Raw genomic sequence first — 21,773 nt, forward strand, 5'->3', positions numbered from 1 at the left:
GATATTCTGCTTGACTTATTTTGCTGTGCTGAATGTTTTATCCAGAGTTGAAAGCAGAAGAGGACTAGCACAGGGACTTGTAACAGCTGTCAGGCCAGCGCGCGACTCTCGTACATAAAGTGTCTAGGTTGTAGCACGGCTTCTCAGATGGCATCAGTCACCTTGAGATTCCTGGAAAACGTGCTTTTTGACCTGAATGCTGTTGACAGAGACCACTCTGAATATTTATTTTTGAAGTTTCCTACATTTATTGCTGCTTTTCTTAGGGTTGTCTCGGTGAATGGGTGATAAGAGGGCTGCAGTAGTTTTGGAGCTGAAGTGCTTGGACCGATGAGGGTTTTGCACTCGCCCTGACACGGAAGCTGGTGATCCAAAGTGACAGGCACAGTGTTCTCACATGAAGGCTGTTTTACTGCAGTCGTATATTGAAACTTGGAAAACACCTGTGTAACCAGCTAAGGAAAGCTCCTATTTTGGTGACTGAGCACCCTCCCACCCCCTCTGAAATCTCCTTTTCAACCTTTGAAATAACTGAAAATTGGTAAAGCTTGGCAAGATTGTTTCCCACCCCGCATTTCGCAGTGTTTTGAGCCCTTTGGCCACCGCCTTCCATGGCAGTGCAGTGAAACCCGTAAGTATCGCCGTGCTTTCGGGAAGGGCCCGGTTTTGTGAGGCGCTGGCAGGGCCGGGTTGTGGCGGGGCGGCCGCGCCGGGCGCCTGCTGTGCGGAGCCGCTCGGCACCGCATCCCCCCGCGCTCGCCGAGCGGCGACGCTGGCGTGCGAGCGGCACACGAGGCCCGCGCGGCGTTCGCTGGTGCCGTTCGGAAGAGCCGAGAGGCCGGGGCCGCGGCAGCTCGCCAAATGCAGTTGCTTTTTCTTATTTTTGTGAAACTTCTCCGTACCAAGGCGTCCGTTGCATTCGTAGCAGCTCCTACGTGTCCTTGGTCTCTTGCCTCAATTCGCATTGATCCAAGTATTAACAAGGGGAAAATATTTAATCTCTTTTGTATTTGTAATCTCAATTGTATTTCCTACTACAAAGAATTTCTTTTAGCAGAAACTAGTATTGTAATGATTTTATTTTATTTTCTCCTTTTAAGTACCTCCAGGAGCCTTGGTAGAATCCCCCAAAGATTTAAAGGCGTTAGCTTAAGTGCATTCATCAAAGCAAAATTAATCCTGTTCACAAATAGGCGAAGGGGTCAGCATTTGTCTACTGGCAATATATTTATATTTGGTGCTGCTGCTGTTTTGAAATCCTTGCGAGTAATATTTGAAGGGGTATTTCCTCCCTTTTCTTCTGTTCTTAGGTGCAATCTTACTCTGATTTTAAAGGTAGATGCAAACACTGGTGTTGCTAATATATGAAGACATATAAAATCTTGCAGGAAGCTTTTCTGCTTGGAGCGAGGCTGCACGAGGAATGGAGAGGTCCGCGTAGAAGGCTGAACACGGGCACTGCGTCGCCTCGCTCTGGGTGCGAGCGGAGAGGTCGCGTGTCTGAATTCAAGAGAGATTTTACGTTTCCTGTTAAGTGCTGATGGTCGTCGCAGCCGTATGCAGAGATGTTAGGGAAAGGTAGGACTGTCATCAGCTTTATGCAATTTCTAAGGGAACAGAAAGCTTGGAAAACGAGGCGAGTGGGAGATGCCTGGCTCGTAGCTGCAGCCTGATCACTCGGTTTGCTTTGAGCGTGTCCCCGTGTCGGTGACGAGCGCAGCAGGAGACAGTCCGAGTGCAGCCCCGAGGCATTAGCAGCAAAGCCAGCGAGGGAAGAGGGCTCAGAAAGAGCTTAGGAACAACCTGCCAGGCTGCGTTTTATACAAGGCCGAGGCACCTCGGGTGATAACTGCACACCTACCGCCTTTGCGGAGTGTGCAGAAATGTCTCCCCCTTGATTACGCGCCTTGTTTTTTCCGTAAAGGCAAGCTCTGAGATGCAACGGTAAGTGTGAATAGGAAACCTTTTTAAAAGTACAAAAGTTGGCAAGAAATGTTGAGGGCATTTTCTTGCCTCAGCAGCATGGTTTGTATGCCTGTCTACAGCCATGAGGTTGCTTTCTTTCTCTTCCTTTCTCTTGCTCTTTTTTAAAAAAAAGTCTTTTTAAAGATGTTCTATTTATATTTGTATAATGTTGAGAAGTCACTGGATTACTCTGACTTTGCTTGTGCATCGCCTACACTTCGCTCTCCAGAAGTTGCTGGCTTCGTCTATATTTGGACTGAAACTTCAGATTAGTGAGGAAACTTAAATAAAACACCATTTTAGTAATCTAAACTCACGGAGAATGTTTTGTCATAAATTTAGCTGACGGGCATATATTGGAAATGAAGCACGTCATTTCCAAAACTATAACCAGACTATTTATCCAGAGTAATATAAATTCATATTTTGAGCATATTTTGGTTTATATGTGTTTTCATTATTTATATATTAAAATTAGATGTGCACAGTTTCCAGCCTTATTTTTCGAATGCTTATTAAGAAACGCAGTTATAAATTATGAGTTATACAATACTTTGGAGTAAAAGGTGCTTTTCATAATGTCTTTTCCCAACTTTCAAATAACTTTTGTTGCCATAATACGAACGTGCTAGCAGAGCAACATGATAGATGTCTCTTTAAGTATCGTAGTAAAAGAAAATGACTTGTATTCTGAGGCTGTGGATAGTTTATGTTGTTTTGGACCCATTTCCCAAGCAGTGATCGAAAACAGATTACAATAACAATTATACAGTCAGAAGATGCAATATCCATTTCTGCTTTAATTGAGTGAAAGAATAATAAAAACATCATTAAGAAAAATGAGGTGGACCTGTCATACACTCTACCAATTTTTAGGCTCGGAGAAAATGCAGAGTAACAGAAGTGTGGGCTTTTAGTGTGTGTGTGTGTCGCTTCAGCTCAAAGCTGCACGGTGCAGACTTGGCAGGGGCCGCTCGGAGCGAAGGCGCGGTGAAAGCAGCAGGGCTCGGAGAGCTGGCGCTCGCCTCGATAGCGACGGCACCGTTTCTGCCGCGGGCTTGAGCCCTCCTTGTTCTGTGAGTCTGGTGGCGCTGACCTGCGGCACGGGCGAGGGCCTCGGGGTGCCCCTGGCTTCAGCAGGGTCACCGAGAGCAGGTTGCACGGGCCGCGTCCCGTTGGGGCATCCCCAGCCCCGTGCCCGGGCGGGCAGCCCTAAGGAAGACTTCTTGCTTCTTCCACGATAAAGTGCTGCGCTATGCTGCGGCAAGTCCTCTCCTTGCTTTCTGCCAGTTTTTCCCTCTCTCAACCTGTGGACTGTGTATCAGTGCAAGTGCTCAGTCTCTCAGACCACTGGTGCCTGGGACACGCTCTTCTGTGACCGTCGTCTGTGCCGCCACCCTGGGTTTCCGACCGAAACGTTGCGTGCGGGGGGCTCTGTGCTGGGCAGCACCGCAGGCCGTGCTGCCCTTGGGACAGGGCCAAGGCCGAGGGGAACCCGGCCCTGCAGCTCCGCTAGAGCCGCGAGCAGGCCGCTCAGCCGAGCGACTTGTGGAAAGCGCCATCTTCCCTGCAGAAGCCTTGGCTCCGGCCGCGTGCCGGACAGCTTTATAAATCAGCTTTTGGAATGGCATCCGGGAGCTGGTTCAGCTTCTGGAGAGCAGCTGTAATCTGCCTCCTTTGGCCAGCGCCTCCGAGCGAGCGCGTGCGTTCGGCGCTGGCCAAAGCCGCGTGCCCTGCGGGGCCGCCCCGCGCAGGAGCGCTGCCCGGCCGGGCCCTTCCCGCCGCTGCCGCGGCCCCCTCTCCGGCTGCGTGGCGGGACCTCCCCACTCCCCTTCCCACAGGGACCTCCTGCCTTCCCAGGCCGAGCACCCACTCTGCAGGGGGCTGCCCTTGTTAGGCCAAGCCCTGGCATGTGTTCCTGGCACTTTCTAGAGAAGAGAGCGAGCAGATGGCTCCTCCTCTTGGCGGTGGCTTCTCGCCTCCATCCATTTCTTCCTGAAGATGGGAAGAAGATTCTGTGGCCCCTTTACGCCAGAAAAGTACGGCCTGTTTCACATTTTACTGCCCTAAAAGCAGCTGAACCCTTGCTGGAAGTGCAACAGAGTGAAGGGCTCTGTCCATAGCTGCCGAGTTTCATCGCGTTACCCTGAGGCCGTCCGATAGGGTTGCTCCTACCTCGCAGGACGCCACCCTGGTGCCCGTAGCCGCCTCTGCCGCGCTGCAGCTCCCACGCGTGCTCAGCTAAAGCAGCCAGCGCGGAGGGGCCGTGGGGCAGCGAGGCCAAGCGGCGCCCTTGACAACGTGCCAGGTTTCAGCGCTTTAAAACGGTGGGCATTAAAATCAGCCCTGAGGGGCATTTGGCACAGGGAGCCTTGGCCCCTCCGGCAGGTTTTGTTTTGCAGTGAAAAGCAAGCCCCGAAGCAGAAACCCTCCCACCCCCTCAACTTGTTTTTAAGTCCCTGAAACCAAGAGCTAGAACTTATAGGAAATTAATGGCTTAAGATGACTTTTAAATTTTTTTCTAAATACCAATCTAATTGGAAAGGGTTTCTTTCACTGGCTTTGTATTTTCCATTAGTTCATATTGCAAAGTGCTGCTGTGGGGCGTTTTTTCTTCCTTTTTTCAGCTGGGGAGCAAGTTGCAATAACTCAGCTGCTTCCCTTGGGAAAGGTGCCCTTAGGGCTGCCCCCTTGGGGTGCTGCTCCCCAGGGCTGGAGGCCTCCACGCTTCTCTCTGCTGAATTCTGTGTGGCGTTTTGAGAAACTCGAGTCTTATCAAATGAAATTGCAAAGTTGCTAATAAGTTTTGGGGTGGGCTGGCGGCCCAGAGTGTTTCCTGTGGAAGGGGAAGCTGTATTTCACACCGGAGCAGGATCCAGGGCTAGGTGGCTGCCAGGAGCAGGGACATCTGCAGGGACCGTGGTGACTTCTTTATAAAATTTCCTGAGCTCTGGGAGAGTGGTGATGGTTGGGAAATTGAAGCCACAGAAAGGTCTGGAAGCTGAAGAAGGATGTAAATAATATCTTGTGGTTTGCATTCACCATTGGCTAAAATATAATACATAGAAACGCATTTCCTGCCTACAGATTTATTGAATATTTAGAGCCAGAAAAAATAGCTGAGGAGGAGGAGAAAGGTATTGTCCTTACTTTATTTCCTCTGGTCCTCCTAAGAAAGTAATATTACTTAACATGACTTTTTTTGTTTATTTCTTTGGCAAACATTGTATTAAAATCATCTGTGGCCCAAGACCTTCTTTACCAAATTGCATCCTGGAACACATAATTTGCAACAGGCTTATAAAGCCTCGAAGAGAAGGGGTTTAACAGCATCACAGTGCTGCCTGTGTGCAAAATCAGATATCTTGCATTTTGTCTGCAACAAGCTGGAGACCTATGGGTTGGCAGAGAGTAAGGTTCTTATTTTTAAACAAAACCTTTTTTTTCTGCTCCAATTACTTTTTTTTTTTTTTTTTTTTTCTTTTTTTGGAGGGGATAAGCCTGCAGTTGTGGTGATGCCGATAGGGTTGCCTGTCTTTTGCAGGCCTCCTCTCAGGGTGTGCTTACAGCTTTTTCGGCACGGCGGTAGGTGACACCCCACCACGCCGTCCCGGCACAGACGCGAGGGAACCTGCAGCCTCGTAGCGAGACTGGGATGAGCTGCTGCTTGTAGGTAAACGGCTGCAGTGCAGCCCCTTTCCCTGCAGCAGGCGTTTACTGTAAACAGGTTACGTGCCAAGAGCTTATACCCTGTGCTGGTTAATTCTCTCCGAGAGTTACGGGCAGCCTGGCAGTGGCTGCGGAAGGACGTGGCCCTGCAGCCGCCTCCCGAAGCTCCGCTTGTTTGCTGCTGCTGTTGGCGTTCTGCTCTCCGGGGGGATGTGATGGACTCGGGTAGCACTGGGATAGGGGCTGGGTGGCTTTGATGGAGAAGTTCGGGTGTTGCTGAAGGATCGAGAGTGGCCCAAGTTCAGCGTTTTCGGCCTTTTCCCTTGGAGGTGTAAGGCACGGGGAGAGCTGGCTAAGCTCTCCTGTGCCGAGCGGACATTGCTCGATCTCTTTTAAAGCAGCTTTCTCAATTCAGCTTCAGTTTTCACGTGCCTTTAACAGAAAGGAGAAGAGAGCTAAGCAGCAAATCAGTCTGCTTAAGCTCAGCAGAGAGAAAGCGAGGGTCTGTGTGTGTTTGTGCGCTCTGCAGAACGCAACACAACAAACATCCCAGAGCACAGCAGCAGCAACGCAAACTTTATTTTTCCCTTTCTTCGTTTGATAAAAATCACTCCAGAATGATTTCCTTTGGGTTTGACACCACCATTTGATCTCAGTTTTTAATAATTTTGGTGGATTTCACTCCCAGAAGAAAACATGCTTGTGCTCTGAAGTATTCCCACTAGAAATCCGGGAAGTCTTAAAGCCTCATGTTACTCACGGCTAAGAACTGGCTCCTTTATTAATTCCCTGCTAGACAACCCCTGTACAGTAAATCTTTCCACAACACCGTGCTGTTGAAATTAATCAAGCTGATGTTTGGAAATTGTTCAAATTAGATTAAATTAAATAACACCTAGACGGGGCTCAAAACTTGTGCTGATGGAAAGAGATTTTAATCTAGGAAGACACAAATGTTACCGGTGCCTCCGGTCGCCAGCGGGTCCTCACGCTACGCTTCCTAGGACAAACCAGCCGTGCTCCCTGTTTAATGGGCTGTAGAGGCGGGTGGCTGCGCCGCTGCCTTCCTCCTTCCTCGGCTCTCCGCGTCCCTTCGCTCGCGGTCCTCGGTGCCGCGTCCATGGTGCTGATGGGGAAGGGGTAGTGCAAGAAGTCCAGTGCTGACAGTTTGGGATTAGTGACGTGCTTTGCAGCATTGCTATGGGCAAAGCGTCTTTGGAAGATGAGCAAGAGGAACAGCGTGGGACTCCCTGAATATCTGCCTTCTCTTCTCCTTCTAGCTGGTGGTTAGAAGTTTGCGGATTCTATTTGTAAATCTGGGCCAAAAACATTGTCCGGGGAGCAGCATCGCTTGAGTTTGATAATTCTTCTAATTGGCTTCACGGTTTTGAGTGCTTTGGGCAGAGGAGAGGACGGGGTTTCCTTTCCCGAGTGAACTGCTCGTTGCCTTTTCCTCTTGTTTCCAGGAAGGACTTGTTCCCTGGCAGAACATAGCTGTAGAGGGGTCTGGGCAAGGAGGGGAAATGTGTGTTTGGACACGGGTTTCTCAAGTATCTATGTAACTTTTCCTTATTTTCTCTGCACCTCAGAAGAGTCTCAGCAGTAAAATTGTGTTCACAAAACCTTGGAACATGAGGGGGTTGCGTGTTCTCCCCAAAGCTTTGTGGGGATCTTGTCTCGTGTTCCCCTCACGCTGGCAAAGGTGCTCCCCGCACGGGGTGAAAGCATCCTGGAGGCGCCCGGCCATGAGGAGGAAGAGCCTGGGGACGGTGTGCGTGCGCTGCCGCTCCGGCAATGTACAGAAAGAATCCAGCTAATTTTCAGGTAACGTCACGAAAGAGAGAGGTCAGAGGTAATAAATCTGTTAGATAAATTACAGCTTTGCCCTCTCTGATGTGAAGCAGAGGACGAAGGAGTGAGCCTTTGTTGTGAAGAAGTTGCGCTGTGTTTGTGGCGAGGCAGGTTTGGTACTGCGATTCCAGAAGCTGCAGCGAGAGGCACTTCGGTGTGTTAGCGATGGCAGATGTTGTAACGTGCCCTTTGCTCTCTGTTTTTAAGGCACTAATAGCAGCTTATCGTCACCTGCGCTGGGTCACTGGGCTCAGAGATGGTCTTGCAAAAACTTTGGAGCAGAGGCCCCACCAGCGGGAAGGGACCACGTGGAAAGTCATGGCGGGCAGGTCCTGCGCGTCCTCCGTGCCAGCAGCGCGTTGAGGAGGCAGGGAGGCAGCTGGATCGCAGGAGAAGCATCCGGCAGCGGGGCCGGGGAGGCTGGGGCACCCCTGCCAGCTGCTTGCATCCCCCCACACGCGCTGCCTTACCAAGAGGTGCTTCGCACAACCAGGGGCAGCGCCGGCATTTGGGCTTCGCCTCTTGCTGAGGTGATAACAGTCCTGTGAAAGCGCGGTGACAAGTGGGACAGTGGGCAGCAGGGGTTTGTCACGTAGGAGGGTACGTTTCCTTTTAGCCGGTTAAGTGGTTTATGGTCAAACAGGGCTTTTTTTTTTTTTTTTTTTTTTTTTTTTTTAATCTTGGAAGAGGATAGGGATTTTGTCACTGACTTCAGTGAGAATAGGAGCAGCTTCACACTGTCTTTCCAGGAAAGCACCCAGAGATTTTTCTTTCACCACATAGACCTGAGGGTATTAGAAACGGGTTGCCTGAACTTGCAAAATGCATCAGTTTAGCCCAGAATCAAAGAGGAAACGGGAGCAGCATCAACACGATGCCGTAACTTACTTAGGCGGCGCTTGCCCGCGGCGCTGGAGCCGGTCGCCGCGCCGCGGACAGCTCTGTGTCTCGCAGGGAGTTTCTGGGTAAATCCGGTCCCTGCAGACCCAAGAGAGGAGGATCCAAGTCCCTGGGCAGCTACTGCTGGTGTTCCTGCTGCTGTCCCAGGGCACATGCCTCCTCTGAAGGGACAGGGACCCGTTTCCTCCTAGGTGTGGAAGCTGCTGGTAGTAGAAAATCTACAGGTTAGTTAATAGACTTTGAACAGAAAGAGAACTGAAACGTATTTGGTGTGTTTTTTTTTTTTTCCATTTTTTTTCCCATAAAGAAGTGCCCAATCCAGGAATGTAGTGATTTGTGTGTAGCGTTACGTAAGTTTACTCTGTTGTTCTTTGTAGTTATTACCTTTAGAACTGATGATATTTAATTTCAAAGAGCAGGGGTGCGAAGTAAGGCTTTCTGGCAGTATTACCAGCCCTAGACAGTGCACGTGGGAAAGCTTTACACTGAGCTTTGACTTTGCCCCCCGTATTCCCTGGCATGTCTAGGGGCTAACCAATGGTATGCAAGCAATTAATGAATTTCGCTTGCTGGAGACGATGGGGGCTTGGCGAGGGGGGACGCGTGCGCGGGAGAGCGACCCCAGCCTCCCTGGCCAGCGGGGCCCTCAGCTGCCCCTGCACCAGACCCTCCTTGGCGTGTTTGCGTGTGTCCGGTTTTTGGAAACACCGACCTGGAGGAATGGGATGGTTAGTGGAATGGTAGGAAACTTTGGAAATGTTGAAAAGGTCTTACTAGGAAATGTAGTTCGTCCTCCTGCTGACTGTGATTTGTCCCTGAACTCTATTCTCTGGAGCTATTAGTGTGGTTTTTAAATGAGTCAAGTGATGAGACTTCAGTATTTCCCTTGGAAAGAAAACAAAAGCTATCCCACAGGGAAGAAAGGCAGATCTCCACGAAACCAAGCCTTCTAGGAGGTGTTTTAATTTGCAACTGTAATCAGAGATGTATGACACACTTCTTGTTCCTTTCTTTCCTGACCGATGTTTTCTTTTCTGAATCTTTTTCTCATCTAGGTTTGATGATTCCCGTCTTTTGTGTGGTGGAGCAGTCAGATGCCTCTCTTGACTACGATAATCGAGAAGAGCATGCTGAGTTCGTTCTGGTTCGCAAAGATGTGCTCTTTAGCCAGCTGGTGGAGACAGCGCTCCTGGCTCTGGGGTATTCCCACAGTTCTGCAGCTCAGGCACAAGGTACTCGATAACGTTCTTGTCCCTCTCCTCTGCTCGCAGAGGAGAGCCCCCGAGGTTGTGCCGTGCAAGGACAAAGCGAGGAAGTGGGTGGCAAGTCCGGGAAGCGGTTAGCTCCGTTGTAGCGATTGCTTAAACTGGGCAGCCCACGGCCCCAGCCGTGCCAGCCCGCCTGACCGGCGTTAGCTGGGTCTCACTCGGGTGCGAGATACGGTGGCAGCGATCAGCCAGCAAATGCAGGGCACGTTTGTCCTGTATCACAAGGCAGCTACGGCCTCGCAGAGTCATCGCAGGAGAGCCCGATGGAAGCTCCAGATGTTCAGCTAGGGAGTACCTGGTGTTTCTTCTTGCAACAGGGCCATATTGAGTAGCCTTTCCGTGCGGATTACGGTCTTTCTGTGTATAAAATATACCATTTTATAGCAAGAGTATGCACATACAAGCCTTCTCTATATACATATTACATGCATTCTCATATATGTGCATATAAATACTTGAATATAAATTTAGTTTGAATGCTTAAAGTGCAGGCTGATATCTGTGGTCTGACTTTCCTAATATGTTGCTGCAAAGCCTTTTGTGGACTCTGCGGTGCCTTGTGCTTGGAGGCAACTCTCCAGCAGCAGGGAAAACTTAAAAAAAACCCATAGTTTTCCTCTCTGTGTTGAAACTACCAGCTAGGAAAAAAAAAGCCCTAAAGGCAAGAAGGGGAGGGGTGGGAGAAATTTTTCTGTAACAAACTACATTTCAAGAGAATTTCTTACACTGAGCAGATTATTTCATTTTGGATGAGAAGTCCATAACTTTCAGTTTCATTTCTATATCATCAATAGAAGTGGTGCAGTTTTTGAGCAGTTTAACAGTGGCTCTGCTTGGGGGGTTGGATTTTACCTGCTGCCTTGAGTTATTTCATGTTCATGGAAACAAGTCACAATGAAAGGGGAGCAGCAGTAAAGTTGAATCCAGGACATCTAGGCAGTGGTTAATAGTGCAGGGCTTTTTGTACAAACTTCTTCCCAAATGGGGTGATAATGATTCATTTCCTCTGCCAGCCTCTGCTCTGGAGAGAGGCTCGGGAGCCCGGTACAGACAAAATTCATGCTCAACTCCAATGTGTTTAGTTGCAAAACAGGGTAATAAAAGCAAGGCGAGAAGGTAGTTTTATTTTTAATACACAGCATTTCGTGCTGTTTTAGGGACACTTTTTTCGGAATGTAGAAGGTCAGCGTATCGGGCTGCCTCCCTCCTGGTGAGCCAGCTTCCTGTTTGACAGCGCTATCCATCTCCGTTAACACGGCTGCTCAACGCCGTGTGAGCCAACATGTGGAACAGGCTGCTCTAGGTGGCCAAGATTTGCTTCTTGGCACCGGCGAAGGGCAACGGGCTTCGCAAGAGCGGCTCCGAGGAGCAGCGACCCGCGCGGGCTGAGCTGCTCGCGGGGGAGCCTCCCGCTCCTGCAGCAGCTCTGCCTTGCGGGAATACCGAGGAGGAGAGACAGATTGACTCATGCAGGGGGTTAGTCACTGTGCAGGGAGGAAACTGCCACCCTGTTTTTGAACTGCAGACTACAAAAAGGCAGGTTCGGATACCAATCTATCGCTCCATGTGTTTCTCAAGGAAATAGAAGATGAATCTCTATTTGTTTAATTACTTAGAATAAAAGACTGGCATTTTTCTCCTTAAGGCAGCAATTGCTTTACACTAGAAAATAGTTTAGAAAAAACAGAAAATAGTTTCAAGATCTGTCAACTACCAAATCTCTTGCTTGGTCCATTTATTTAGGTTCCCATTTATTTAGGACACCAGGGCTCTTTTGTTCCTCCTGGCAGTGCTGTGGGGACGGCGGGTTTGGAGCTGGAGCTGGTGAGTGCAGCCTGCTCGGGGACTGCGGGCTGCCTGAAAGCTCCCTGCTGACAGAGCCCTGAGACTGCTCAGGCTCCCGGGATGATTTATCAAATACTGGGCTATAATCTGTTACTCAGGGTTGATAAAAGCCTGCCGGTAAATTGTTGATATAAGGATTTATTTAGGTGCAGTTTACTTATTTTAAGAAGAGGAAAATAAAGCTATTTGCTTTGTTTTTCCTGGTGATAGGAGAAGTCAGCTTGTGTTCTAATGCTTAGCGTCGATTTTATTTATCAATATACAGTGATAAAGAGTCACTTAGTTCTCTTTTATGCCTTACCATCAGCTGAGTTACAGCATCCACATGAGAAGCCGAAGATCCTCAGGTTCATTTTCCAAGATAGTGAAGTGAGCAATGCACTGTGTGGAGCAGCGGCGTGAGGAGGTGTCCTCATGCCCTCCAGGGATAAGTGAGCTTGTCAGGGCTTTTATGTTGTAAATACTGCTTAGCAGTAACATGGAGTGGAATAATTGTCACCTCTTTGAGTTGGGAAAACAGTTCCCCCCACCCCTGGTGCTGATCTGGTTCCTGGGAGCAAACCCCTAGCGAGCGAGTGGCTGAGCAGGGGCCGGGGAGCAGGAGGAGGGGTGAGAGCAGAGGGAAGTTGGCACAGGATGAGAGGAGAAGAAACACGGGCTCCTTTGCACCTCCGTGAGCAAGTGAGGAGGGGGCCAGCTCGGGGTTCAGGGCGTGCTGCCGCGAGCAGAGCCGCCGCAGGGGCGTTCGGGGCCTTGGGGACCTTCTCCCCGCTCCGTTTCTCCCAGCGCCTTGCAGAGGGGCTGGGGCTGCAGGTGGAGTCCCGACGGGCGGCAGGGAGGAGCAGGGTGTTCTGCCCCATGGCGCGTGGTGAGAGCTGGCCAGGGTGAGAGCGACGCTGTGGATCGGCCCGACAAGAGTCGTCCACGAGCGGCGCCAAGGACGGCACGGAGCAGCGGTGAACGCGCTTGCGGCGGGGCGCGTCCTGCGCAGCCTCCCGCACGGCTCGCCACCAGCTGCTGGCCTTTAACCATCCTCTTTTCCCCCCCTTGCTCCCGTTTGGAGCTTTCCTCACTGCAGTTTTGCAGGTGAGGGAGTCAGAGACCCAAATCACATAATTTTACAGCAGTAATTTTACAGAGCCTGGCTGCTGCTTGGATATTTATTTCCCCCCCTGTATGCAGACATGGCTTTGTTGAACCTACAAAACTTCATGATGGCTATAAATGAAAGTCAAATACGGAACCAGGAGAAGATGTCAGAATTTGGGAATGTTAAAAACCTCTTCCTCCTTTTTCTTTTTTTCTTTTTTTTTTAATTTTAGATTTATTTTTATTTCCATTTATATTAACAGGCGTTTCAGTGCCTAAGGAACACAACCTTTGAAAGACACTGGTGTTACAAGCTCAGCATCTCAAAGCCTCTAAATCAAAGCCCTAAAGTTTTCTCTAAACATTGCTCAAGACCCTTAAAAAAAAAAAGGGGGGGGGGCAGTGAAGGATAGGGATTAAGGGTGCTTATATTTGCAGGATCTACTGAAGAAGACCCTGCAATTGACCCTGAAGAATTTCGTGGAAAATATGACATATAAAGAAGAGTTAGAATGTTGTATTTATATAGGTTTATATATATGTGCGTGTATGTAAACAAAAGGTCAAAATCCAGTGGCTTTGAGATTGCTGCTCAGCCCTGTCCTCCGTGGAGGGCATGGAGGTGCAGCGGGGGAGCAGGTCGCTGGCATCCTGCAGTGAAACTTGGCTTTTGGGTTGCACCGGGCAAGGCCGGCGCTTTCTCCTCTCTCGTCCTCCCTGTGCTCACGTGTGTAAAATCCGCCATGTGGTGCATGGGCTTTCTGATCCCAATATATTATTTACGGGATTCCTGTGATGGAACAAAACCTTCTACAAATAATAATCTATTTTTCTAGATGGCAAACATCTGGGCAATATAAGTAAATGGGTAATTTATTAGTGTTTGAACAGCTTAGAGGAGAGTAACCGAAGGGAGCCCTGACCAGCTCAGCACTGGCGGCGGCTGCTTTCTGCTCCCGTCGGCTCCGCTCCGCTCGCGGCCGGGGGGAGCCCGCGCTCCCCTTTCCCCCTTCCTTCCGGCTTCCCACAGGCTCTGCGCGGAGACAGTGGCGCCGCACTGGAGTTCTCCACCTATCACCCTCCTCCACGAATCACGTTTTTTCCACACTTTTATAAGCTAATGAAGAAACGCTGGGGAAATTGAGCCACAGGGTTTGGGTGTTTTTTTTTTTTTTTCTTTCTTTCTTTCTTTTCCTGTCCCAACAGCTCTTATAGTAATTTGGGGTGAAATAAAAAGGGAGCTCCCTCCAGAAGGCCTGTGTGTACTCAATTAGGGACTCAGACCAGCTTATAATAAATGCTGATGTTGTTGGCCCCCGTCCCAACCTCTCGGCTCAGCTCGCAAGCCCATGAACCACTGGCATTTGGGAGGCAAGTTGGGAAACGGTGTTTAGTCATTTCAATTTAAAATAATATTTTATTGTGTTTTACTTGCACGAATCGGGCATCGAAGCAGTACTGTGTTTAAAAGATGGGGCTAGTTTGGGCTGGACGAGGCCGGCCTCTGTCCAGCGCAGGAAAACGAGCTGCGGGCAGCCTGGTACGGGCTACCAAGAGCAGCCTAGACCCAGAGCAGCCGGTAGTCGCTGTCCCCTGCGTGGCACCTGCCCCTTCACCTGGCTGCGACTGGGGCCAGCAAAGAGTTAAAGAGCAGGAGGGCGCCCGTGCCAGGCCGGGCTCTGGCTAAATTGCTTTCATATTTTGTTTTTATAACATATTTGCTGTGTAGCCACATTTTGGCCTTTTTCCTTTTTCTAGCAAAAATCATTATGTGGGGTAGCTGGTAGACGGTTCTGGCGGCCACAGCGACAAGTCCCTGCTAGGGATGTCCCTCGGACCAGGGCTGCTGGGCACGTGGCAGCTTGTCCGCCCTTGGGCCCGCGTCCTGCCAGCGCTGGCTGCAGCGACTGCGAAATGGGCTCGTGGCAGGGAAACCTCGAGCCGAAACAGAGGATCGACCAAGTGCTGGAGGAAAAGAATATCTCCAGCAGCGAGCGATAGCTGACACCGAATCCTCTCGAGGCCCTGGAAGGAGCTGCTTAGCAGGATGCAGCGCTTAGCGTGAGCAAACGGGCATTTTGTGAAACGCTGCCACACATCGTGTTTCAGGCATCGCTGTTTCTAAAACTACACATACACCAGCATAAAACTTTTCTTTCTGAGGCTTGGGCACAGGGAACAAGTCTTTTTCTCAAGGTAAAAGCTTTATTCCTTTGCTCCGCAGTGAGGATCGCTGTTCTGTGGCCTGCAGTCACAGGCACGTATCAGTATTGTCACAGTGCCTCTAAACAGAGCTGTGCATGCTAATTCTTCTTTTTTTCCTGACATATCTGCTTAAGCAGCATAGCAACACCATGAATTTGCATTTTCTGATCACTAAAAATCCCCCCTACCATAAATGTGTATGTGAAATTGAGAACCTAATTAAAAGATTAACAGCATGTACAGTACTTTACCCAAAAGGCATGTGTTAATTTGTTAAAACACTAAAGATTTTTATGCGGTCTTTTTGACACTATCAAAATATTTTCAGTGAAACCGGTTGAACCTGGTCTCTTTATTATAAATTCTTCAGCAGAGTAAGATGGCTTAATTTCATATCTAATTGCATGAGGAATTATAAATTATCTTTTCTAAGAGACCTATGACACTAAAACACAGAATGAACAAATAAAACTGATTTGTTCTAGTACAAATGAAGATATATGGCAGTATTTTTATTACAGACACCATTTGTTTGGGTTGAGTGTCTGAATATTTTACAATAAGATACAAACTGCGCATTGTGGAGCAGTCATTCGTGCAGTGCCTCTTAAGGTGTTTTACAAGTAATTGCCAAGGAACGCAGGAACCCAAATCAACAAAACACAGCCCCACACATAAAATAACGCCCGGTGCGGAATGGGACCGATCTGCTCTGGGCGGATGTGCTTTACGTGCGTTCACAGGGACATGAAATCCGCTCCAGGGATCAAACGTGGGATTTCTGTTTTGCTCTCTGAGGAAAGAACTGTTGATCTCAGTGAGTGTTTTCTCTCCAGAAAACCGCACTCACTGCATGAAAACCGGTAGCTTCGGTGGTGGGAATGATGCCCCCGCTTGGGTTCGCGCCCACGGGGAGGCAGCCGGGCAGGGAGACGCGGCCGCCGTCCTGGCAGGGCCTCGGCCTCGCTCTGCCTTTGCCTCCAAAGCGCCCTCTACTCCTGTTCTCCTTCGGGAACAAGTCGGGATTTGCTAGTGAAAGCGGCATGTTCTTTTGCAGCTGCACATTACACTCAGAGCAGAACTTAGCAGCAAGTTGTTAAAGGTCTGTCTGCTGTAACTGCTCACCGTGGAGTTTTATCCTGCTGTGCCAAGTTAGAAATGGTTCATAGGGAGGTCGCGGCAGTGCCGGGACACCGCGTTTGTGCATAGGGTTAGGTTAGTCCCTGTTGGGTTCTCCAGATTTGGTGCGAGTGTGTTGCGCATCAAGGCACAAACCCGTCCTCTGCTAACCTCCCCGGCACTGAATTAATGAAGTGCTCAAGGGGATCAGCTCGGTGTTGTGCAATCACAGAGTTTATTTTTATTTATCCAAATATACTTTTATTATGAGGTTTGCTGATATAAAGCTGCTTCTGTTAAGCTGTTTGTTGTTTCCAGACACTAAAATAACAGTGCTAAATTGTCCAGATCCCAGTGTACGCTTGTGATGATATTTTTTTAGAAAGAGGCCAAAAGCCCTTGCTATTGGCCTTCATAAAAACAACTAGAAGAGTTGTCACTGGAGTGCTTCTGTGGTCTGGATTGAGTGAGACGAGAGGAAAACTGCAACATTTAGGGTGAAATGTGGATTAAGCTTTTAAAAAATGTTCATGCCCACTAGTCAAAACCACTTTGAATAGTGTAGGAGGTTAAGGTTAAGGAGTGCTTTTATTAGCATAAAACACCAGATATTTCTGTCTTGTCCTTTCTCTCGCTGTCATAAAATTTAATTTTTCCAAAGAATTCCTGTACTTCACGATTTTCTTTACAGGCAAGTAGGGAGGGAGAGAGTAAAAAGGAGATATAACCCAGAGAGGAAGTGTTTGTAATGGTAATTCCCTGCCTCCGGGAGGGATGGCAGCCTGATTTGGGCGCTATGGGGAAAACCTGTGCCATCCCGTGGAGCTCCCGCGGCGCCCCGTCTCGCTGCCCGCCGTCCCTCCTCGCCGCAGCCGCGGAGGGATGAAGGCCCGGGCAGAGCTGCAGCAGCGATGCAGCCCGTGATACCCTGTGATCCCAGGGTGCTGTTTGTGGAAGGAGAGGCTGTTACAGGACAAAATTACCATCAAAATATCCTGGTGGATTTTGCCGAGTCCTTTTCTTTCTATGCGTGCGTCTTCTTAATAAATTCTGGTTTTGCATGTAAATTTGAGGGAGGTGAAGAAATCTTAGCTGCAGATGGGAGGAAAAAAAAAAAAGAAATCCACTGTTTTGATATTTAAAAATATCCAGAATTAGAAGGGGATAAATTTATGTAGCCTTTGCACCATAGTAATGTGGAAAGACCTGACACGAAGCCATAAGGCTTTTTTTTTTTTCTTCATAGATTCAGTTGTCTGAAAATTGTGCAATGCTGTTTAAAAGGAACGACTTTTAAAGAGATTGCAATAATTTATTTAAAAAAACATGTTTTCACCAAGGATTACATGATGGCAGTGCTAACTCCCATGCAATTAATAGGCAGTGTGTACTTTGTTTCCCTTGGAGCGCTTAGCATTTAGTGTAGATTTTATCTGGCCATGCATCCAGGCGCTGGGTATGGATGCAGACTGCTGCTAATTGAGCTGTGTTCAGGGCTGGTAAAAGCACCCGTGTGCTGTGTGGCGACATGTGTAGCTGCATTTGCATTTGTAGCAGCGTAGCTGTAGCATACACATCCTATAGCAGATAGGCAGCTCCTAATTCTGTTCTTTCAGATATAAAATGGAACTGATTTAAGTCAGAATAACTTTGCAAGACGCACGGTTGTTTTCCCACAGCAGCCGGTGAGGTGCAGTTAGAGGAGGAGACTTGGAATACGTTCCCGTTTTCCCTTGGATCATTGGCCCTTTGAGCCAGGTCCTGCGTGGAGGCAGCTCCTTTGTCGGGAAAGGTTGGTCATGGTTTCCCTGAGCCTCCTGCGTGGCTTCCTACAACCAGCTCGGTGCATGCGGTGGTGTGCAGGGGAAGAAGATGCCATCTGACGTATGGAGTAGGGAGTTTATATTTGGAAGCCAAAGCCCCATTATTTTAGTGCTTGTTGGATAGAGTCTTTTATATAACAACGTTTCACAGAAACAGGGCTACGTTTGTACAGAAGGAGGTGCCAGAACTCTTAATAGAAGTAGAGTAGCTTATGGAATGGGTGGGACAGGCTTCTGCATCCGATTCTGGAGCAAAATTAACCCTGTGTGGGATTATAGTATCCAGCTTTGCTAATTCTCACTATTTTCATGCTTTTTTTCCCGTGGTTCTGGGGCCTTGATTGGCAATGGCAGGGAGTGGAAGGAGCGCCATCTTTTCTTTAAAAATTTAATCTTTGAAATTTCAACATGTAAGGGGCTTTCGTAGGGAGCATGATCACATCTTTGGTGCAAAAACATGGAATAGGAAAAGAATCCAAATATTTTGATGTGCTGAGAACAGACAGAGATGCTGGTTGGTAACTTTGGGACATGGTATCCTGCCTGAAACCCGCTGCTCTGTGGGGGCCAACGTGCAATGGGGCGTTTGTGTCTTGTGTCTCTGTTGGTTTTAAATGAGACTGGTGCCTCCTGTGACCCACTGGTTAGTTCTGAGCCTTTGGCATTGAACGTCAGTCAGGGCTGTGTGGAAATGGGGAAGAACAAGAGAATTTAGGTATCAGGAGCCAGTAGCAGGCCTAAATTAAGCAAAAACATGAGCATGTTATAAACTTGTAAGGTTATATATAAACTATGGCATGTGGCTGGAACATAGGCATACTCAGAAAACCACTGCATGGTATAGGGCAGTTCATTTATTCTCTAATTCTGCCCAGAAAGAAAGAGCATTTCATTACTGAGTAATCTCTCACTCCCAATCCTACGATCAACAGTAGAGCAATTTGAACTTGCAAAAATAGCAGTTTAGACATTTTCCTGAGACTGCATATGCTATTGGGCATTTTAGTGATGCTCTGTCAGAACATCAGGGAGATTGACAGAAACTGGGGCTGAAAGTCACTTAAGGGAGCTAATGGAGGTGAGGAAAAGCAGTGCTTTTCTTCAAACATCCTGTGAAAAGTTGCCTACTTGGGCAGCGTGGAGATGGGAATGGAAGAGGTAACCGCTGATATGGTTGAGGGCTGAGGTTGAAACATAATTTTTATTTCTAGAGGTATCTCAAGCTACGCTTCAAAATTATTTTATGTGAAGAAGTCAGTAATCTATTGGGAGGAAAGCTGAGTGTAGCACAGGTAGCACAGTTGCAGATATGTTATCTATAGGCTCATTAACTCCTGTTGATCCCTTACACAGAGCTTGTTTGGGCTGTTCCATCCAGACAATTTTTCATCCCAGTCCTAATACAAAAAATGCTGGGACAAGAATAGAGCAATTCTCACAGAAACCTCCTGCTCTGCGGAGTCATGGAGGAAGCTCATCTGTGTCTTCAGAGGGCAGAGGTGCTGCAGCTCATAGATCAAAAATGAGGAGACATGTTTGTGTTAACATATATTAAGGTCTGACCTGTATTGAGGTCTTTTCCATAGATGTACAGGAAGGAGAAAGATGGTGAAAAGAGGGAGTATGTGAGGCCTGAGCTCTTGTGTATGTGTGTGTTTGATCGGAGGGGAAAGGGTGGCAAATGACACCTGCTTTTTTGGCATAGGTTGAGAATTTGATCTTTAGTTTGAGTTGTGTGTGTATGTAGGGAGGTCCTAGAAGAAGGGGAAAATATTTGCTAGTTTTTGGACTGTTTGTTGAAATATCATAAACACTTGCATGTAATCGTGGAAATACAGGACCTTTTTATTTCCAGTGAACTTGTTAGAAACACTATTTGAAGTTAAGACCCATATATTCTCATAGAGAAGCCGCCTGTATGAGGTTATCGTGTAGAAGTGGGGTTCCATGTGTAGTACTGTGCAGGCCTTAAGATGGTGCCGGCTCTGGAGCTTAAGGGCAAAAGGTTTGGTTTTAAAGCATAAAGGTGGTTAGTATTCGTCTGTGGCCCTTTATGTAGTGCATAAATGCACAAGATTTGCCTTTGATTTACTTTTTCTTTCCTTTATTAGTAAGGTGGTTATGTAGGAAAATTCACGGCGGGCGTTAGGGGCCGCGGAGGTTTCTGATGTCATATTACGTGAGTGGAGCGCTGTAAAACTTGAGAGTGGCCGCAGCTTCACTGCTGGGGCAAATAGCGCAGCCTTCGTTCACTCCTCCCTGAAACACAGCAGAAATTGCTGCCCGGGCTGTCCTGGCCAGGCTGGGCGTGCAGGAGCCCCGCGCGCCGCAACACGTGCGCTCCCAGCGTGGCGGGAGGCACTCAGCTGCCCGGAGCTCGGCGGGCGGAGGCTGCACAAGCGCTCGGGACTCTCTGAGGTAAAATCTCCTCAGGAGGAAGCAGCGGGAAAAAATCTTGGCCTGCTCTCGGGGAGCTTGTGAGAAGGAGCGCTGGAGGCCAAGCTCCGCTCTGTTACACCATCCCACACTGGGGTTCGCGCCAAGGACGAGCGCTTTCCCTGCCGTGACCGGAGCGGAGGGAGCAGAGCGCAGAGGGGCCTGGGCAGCCAGTGACTCTGCTCTCAACCACACATAAAGCGGGTTTAGCAATCCTGGCCTGCTGAACAATGATTCATTTTAGAATACGACCACAAAATGTCGCTGAGTTGGTCATGACTGCCTCGATCGGCTCGAGGAGCTGAGCAAGCCCGATGGAGCAGGGCCTGTCCTTGGCCCCCGTGAGTGCCGGGGCTGCAGGCGGCGGCTCGGCCGGGAGGGCTCTGCCGTGTGGGATGCTCTCCTCCCCGCGCACGGCTACGAGCTCGTGTCGCAGCCCTGCGTCAGCGCGAGCGCCACATGGGGCCTGCCTGCCTCTGCACCGTCCCCGCTTCTTATAGGCACTGCCATTTGTTGCAGGGGTTGCTATGGCAAAGAGGGGCAGAAAATCCTATTTTGATGGTAAAGCACAATACTTATAATTTCTAAGGAGACAGATTTTGAGAATATAAATTAATTAAATGTCACTAATTGCATTATTGCACTATCTTGCCAGGGAAATAGCTATTCCTGAGAGAGCCCATTACAGTGTTAGGCCTTGGAGCAGAGTGTAATTTTTTGGAAGTGTTTTAGATTTTCCAGTGCTGTCTTTTTGCTTTTTTTTAATCCTGACTAGTGGTAAACAGCAGTTTGATCCTGCAAGGGTTGTCAGCATCCTGCACACTTTAGTTGAGAATGTACTAGTAAGACTGGGTAAGTGTTTAGAGTTTGGGTTTAAATTGATGAAAGTAAATGGCTAAAACCTAACCAAGCTGGCCCAAGTAGCTGCTTGATAACTTACCCAGCTGGGATCAGTGTCTCAAATACACTAGGAAACATTAGGTTTTTTTCCAGCTAGAAGTGCTGCAGGTTTTCATATGTGCTGTGTTCAGTGACTGCTGGAGGTGCAAAGTGTCAGGCAGGTGGCAGATGTCAGCAGCTCATCTTCTTTTTTTCCCTTGATTTCCTGACTAAATATTTAAACTTCCAACCTTGCTGCAGTTGTATCCTCCTTCAGATCCCCCAATAAGAGACACTCCAGAAGCAGAACTGAAAAACTGGATGTTGCTGAGCATAATTTCAATCCAATTAGAGAAGCTGCTCAGAAATGTTTTTGCTCTTAATGCTAAAAACAGGTAGTTCTGTAACCTTCCACCTATAACAGTTACTCATCAGAATGTTTCCTTACATTTTTAAATGAGGTTATGCTATGGCTCTTTAATAAATGTGGGGGAGAAAGAGGGCTAAAATGCCCGTTTTGTATGTCCTAAAGAGAAATTCATGTTTAAAAGGAATCATAGAATCACAGAATGCTTAAGGTTGGCAGGGACCTCTAGAGGTCATCTAGTCCAACCCCCTGCACATGCAGGGTCACCTAGAGCACGTGGCACAGGACTGCGTCCAAGCAGGTTTTGGAGATCTCCAGAGAAGGAGACTCCACAACCTCTCTGGGCAGCCTGTGCCA

The 21,773-nt window shown here is 48.5% G+C and overlaps 1 protein-coding gene across 1 annotated transcript in view; it reads left to right on the forward strand.

The window, feature by feature from the left end:
- Positions 1-21,773, forward strand: part of SATB2 (SATB homeobox 2) — a 98,482-nt gene that overhangs the window by 4,579 nt on the left and 72,130 nt on the right. Inside the window, exon 3 of the mRNA XM_088534728.1 lies at positions 9,441-9,617. Within this exon, the coding sequence (XP_088390854.1) occupies positions 9,441-9,617 (177 nt within the window). The remainder of the gene's footprint in view (positions 1-9,440; positions 9,618-21,773) is intronic.

This window comes from Tinamus guttatus, unplaced genomic scaffold, assembly GCF_059628265.1.
Source record: "Tinamus guttatus ecotype Peru unplaced genomic scaffold, ASM5962826v1 Tinamus_guttatus_pri_ptg000592l, whole genome shotgun sequence".
In the NCBI taxonomy this organism is placed as follows: Eukaryota; Metazoa; Chordata; class Aves; order Tinamiformes; family Tinamidae; genus Tinamus; species Tinamus guttatus.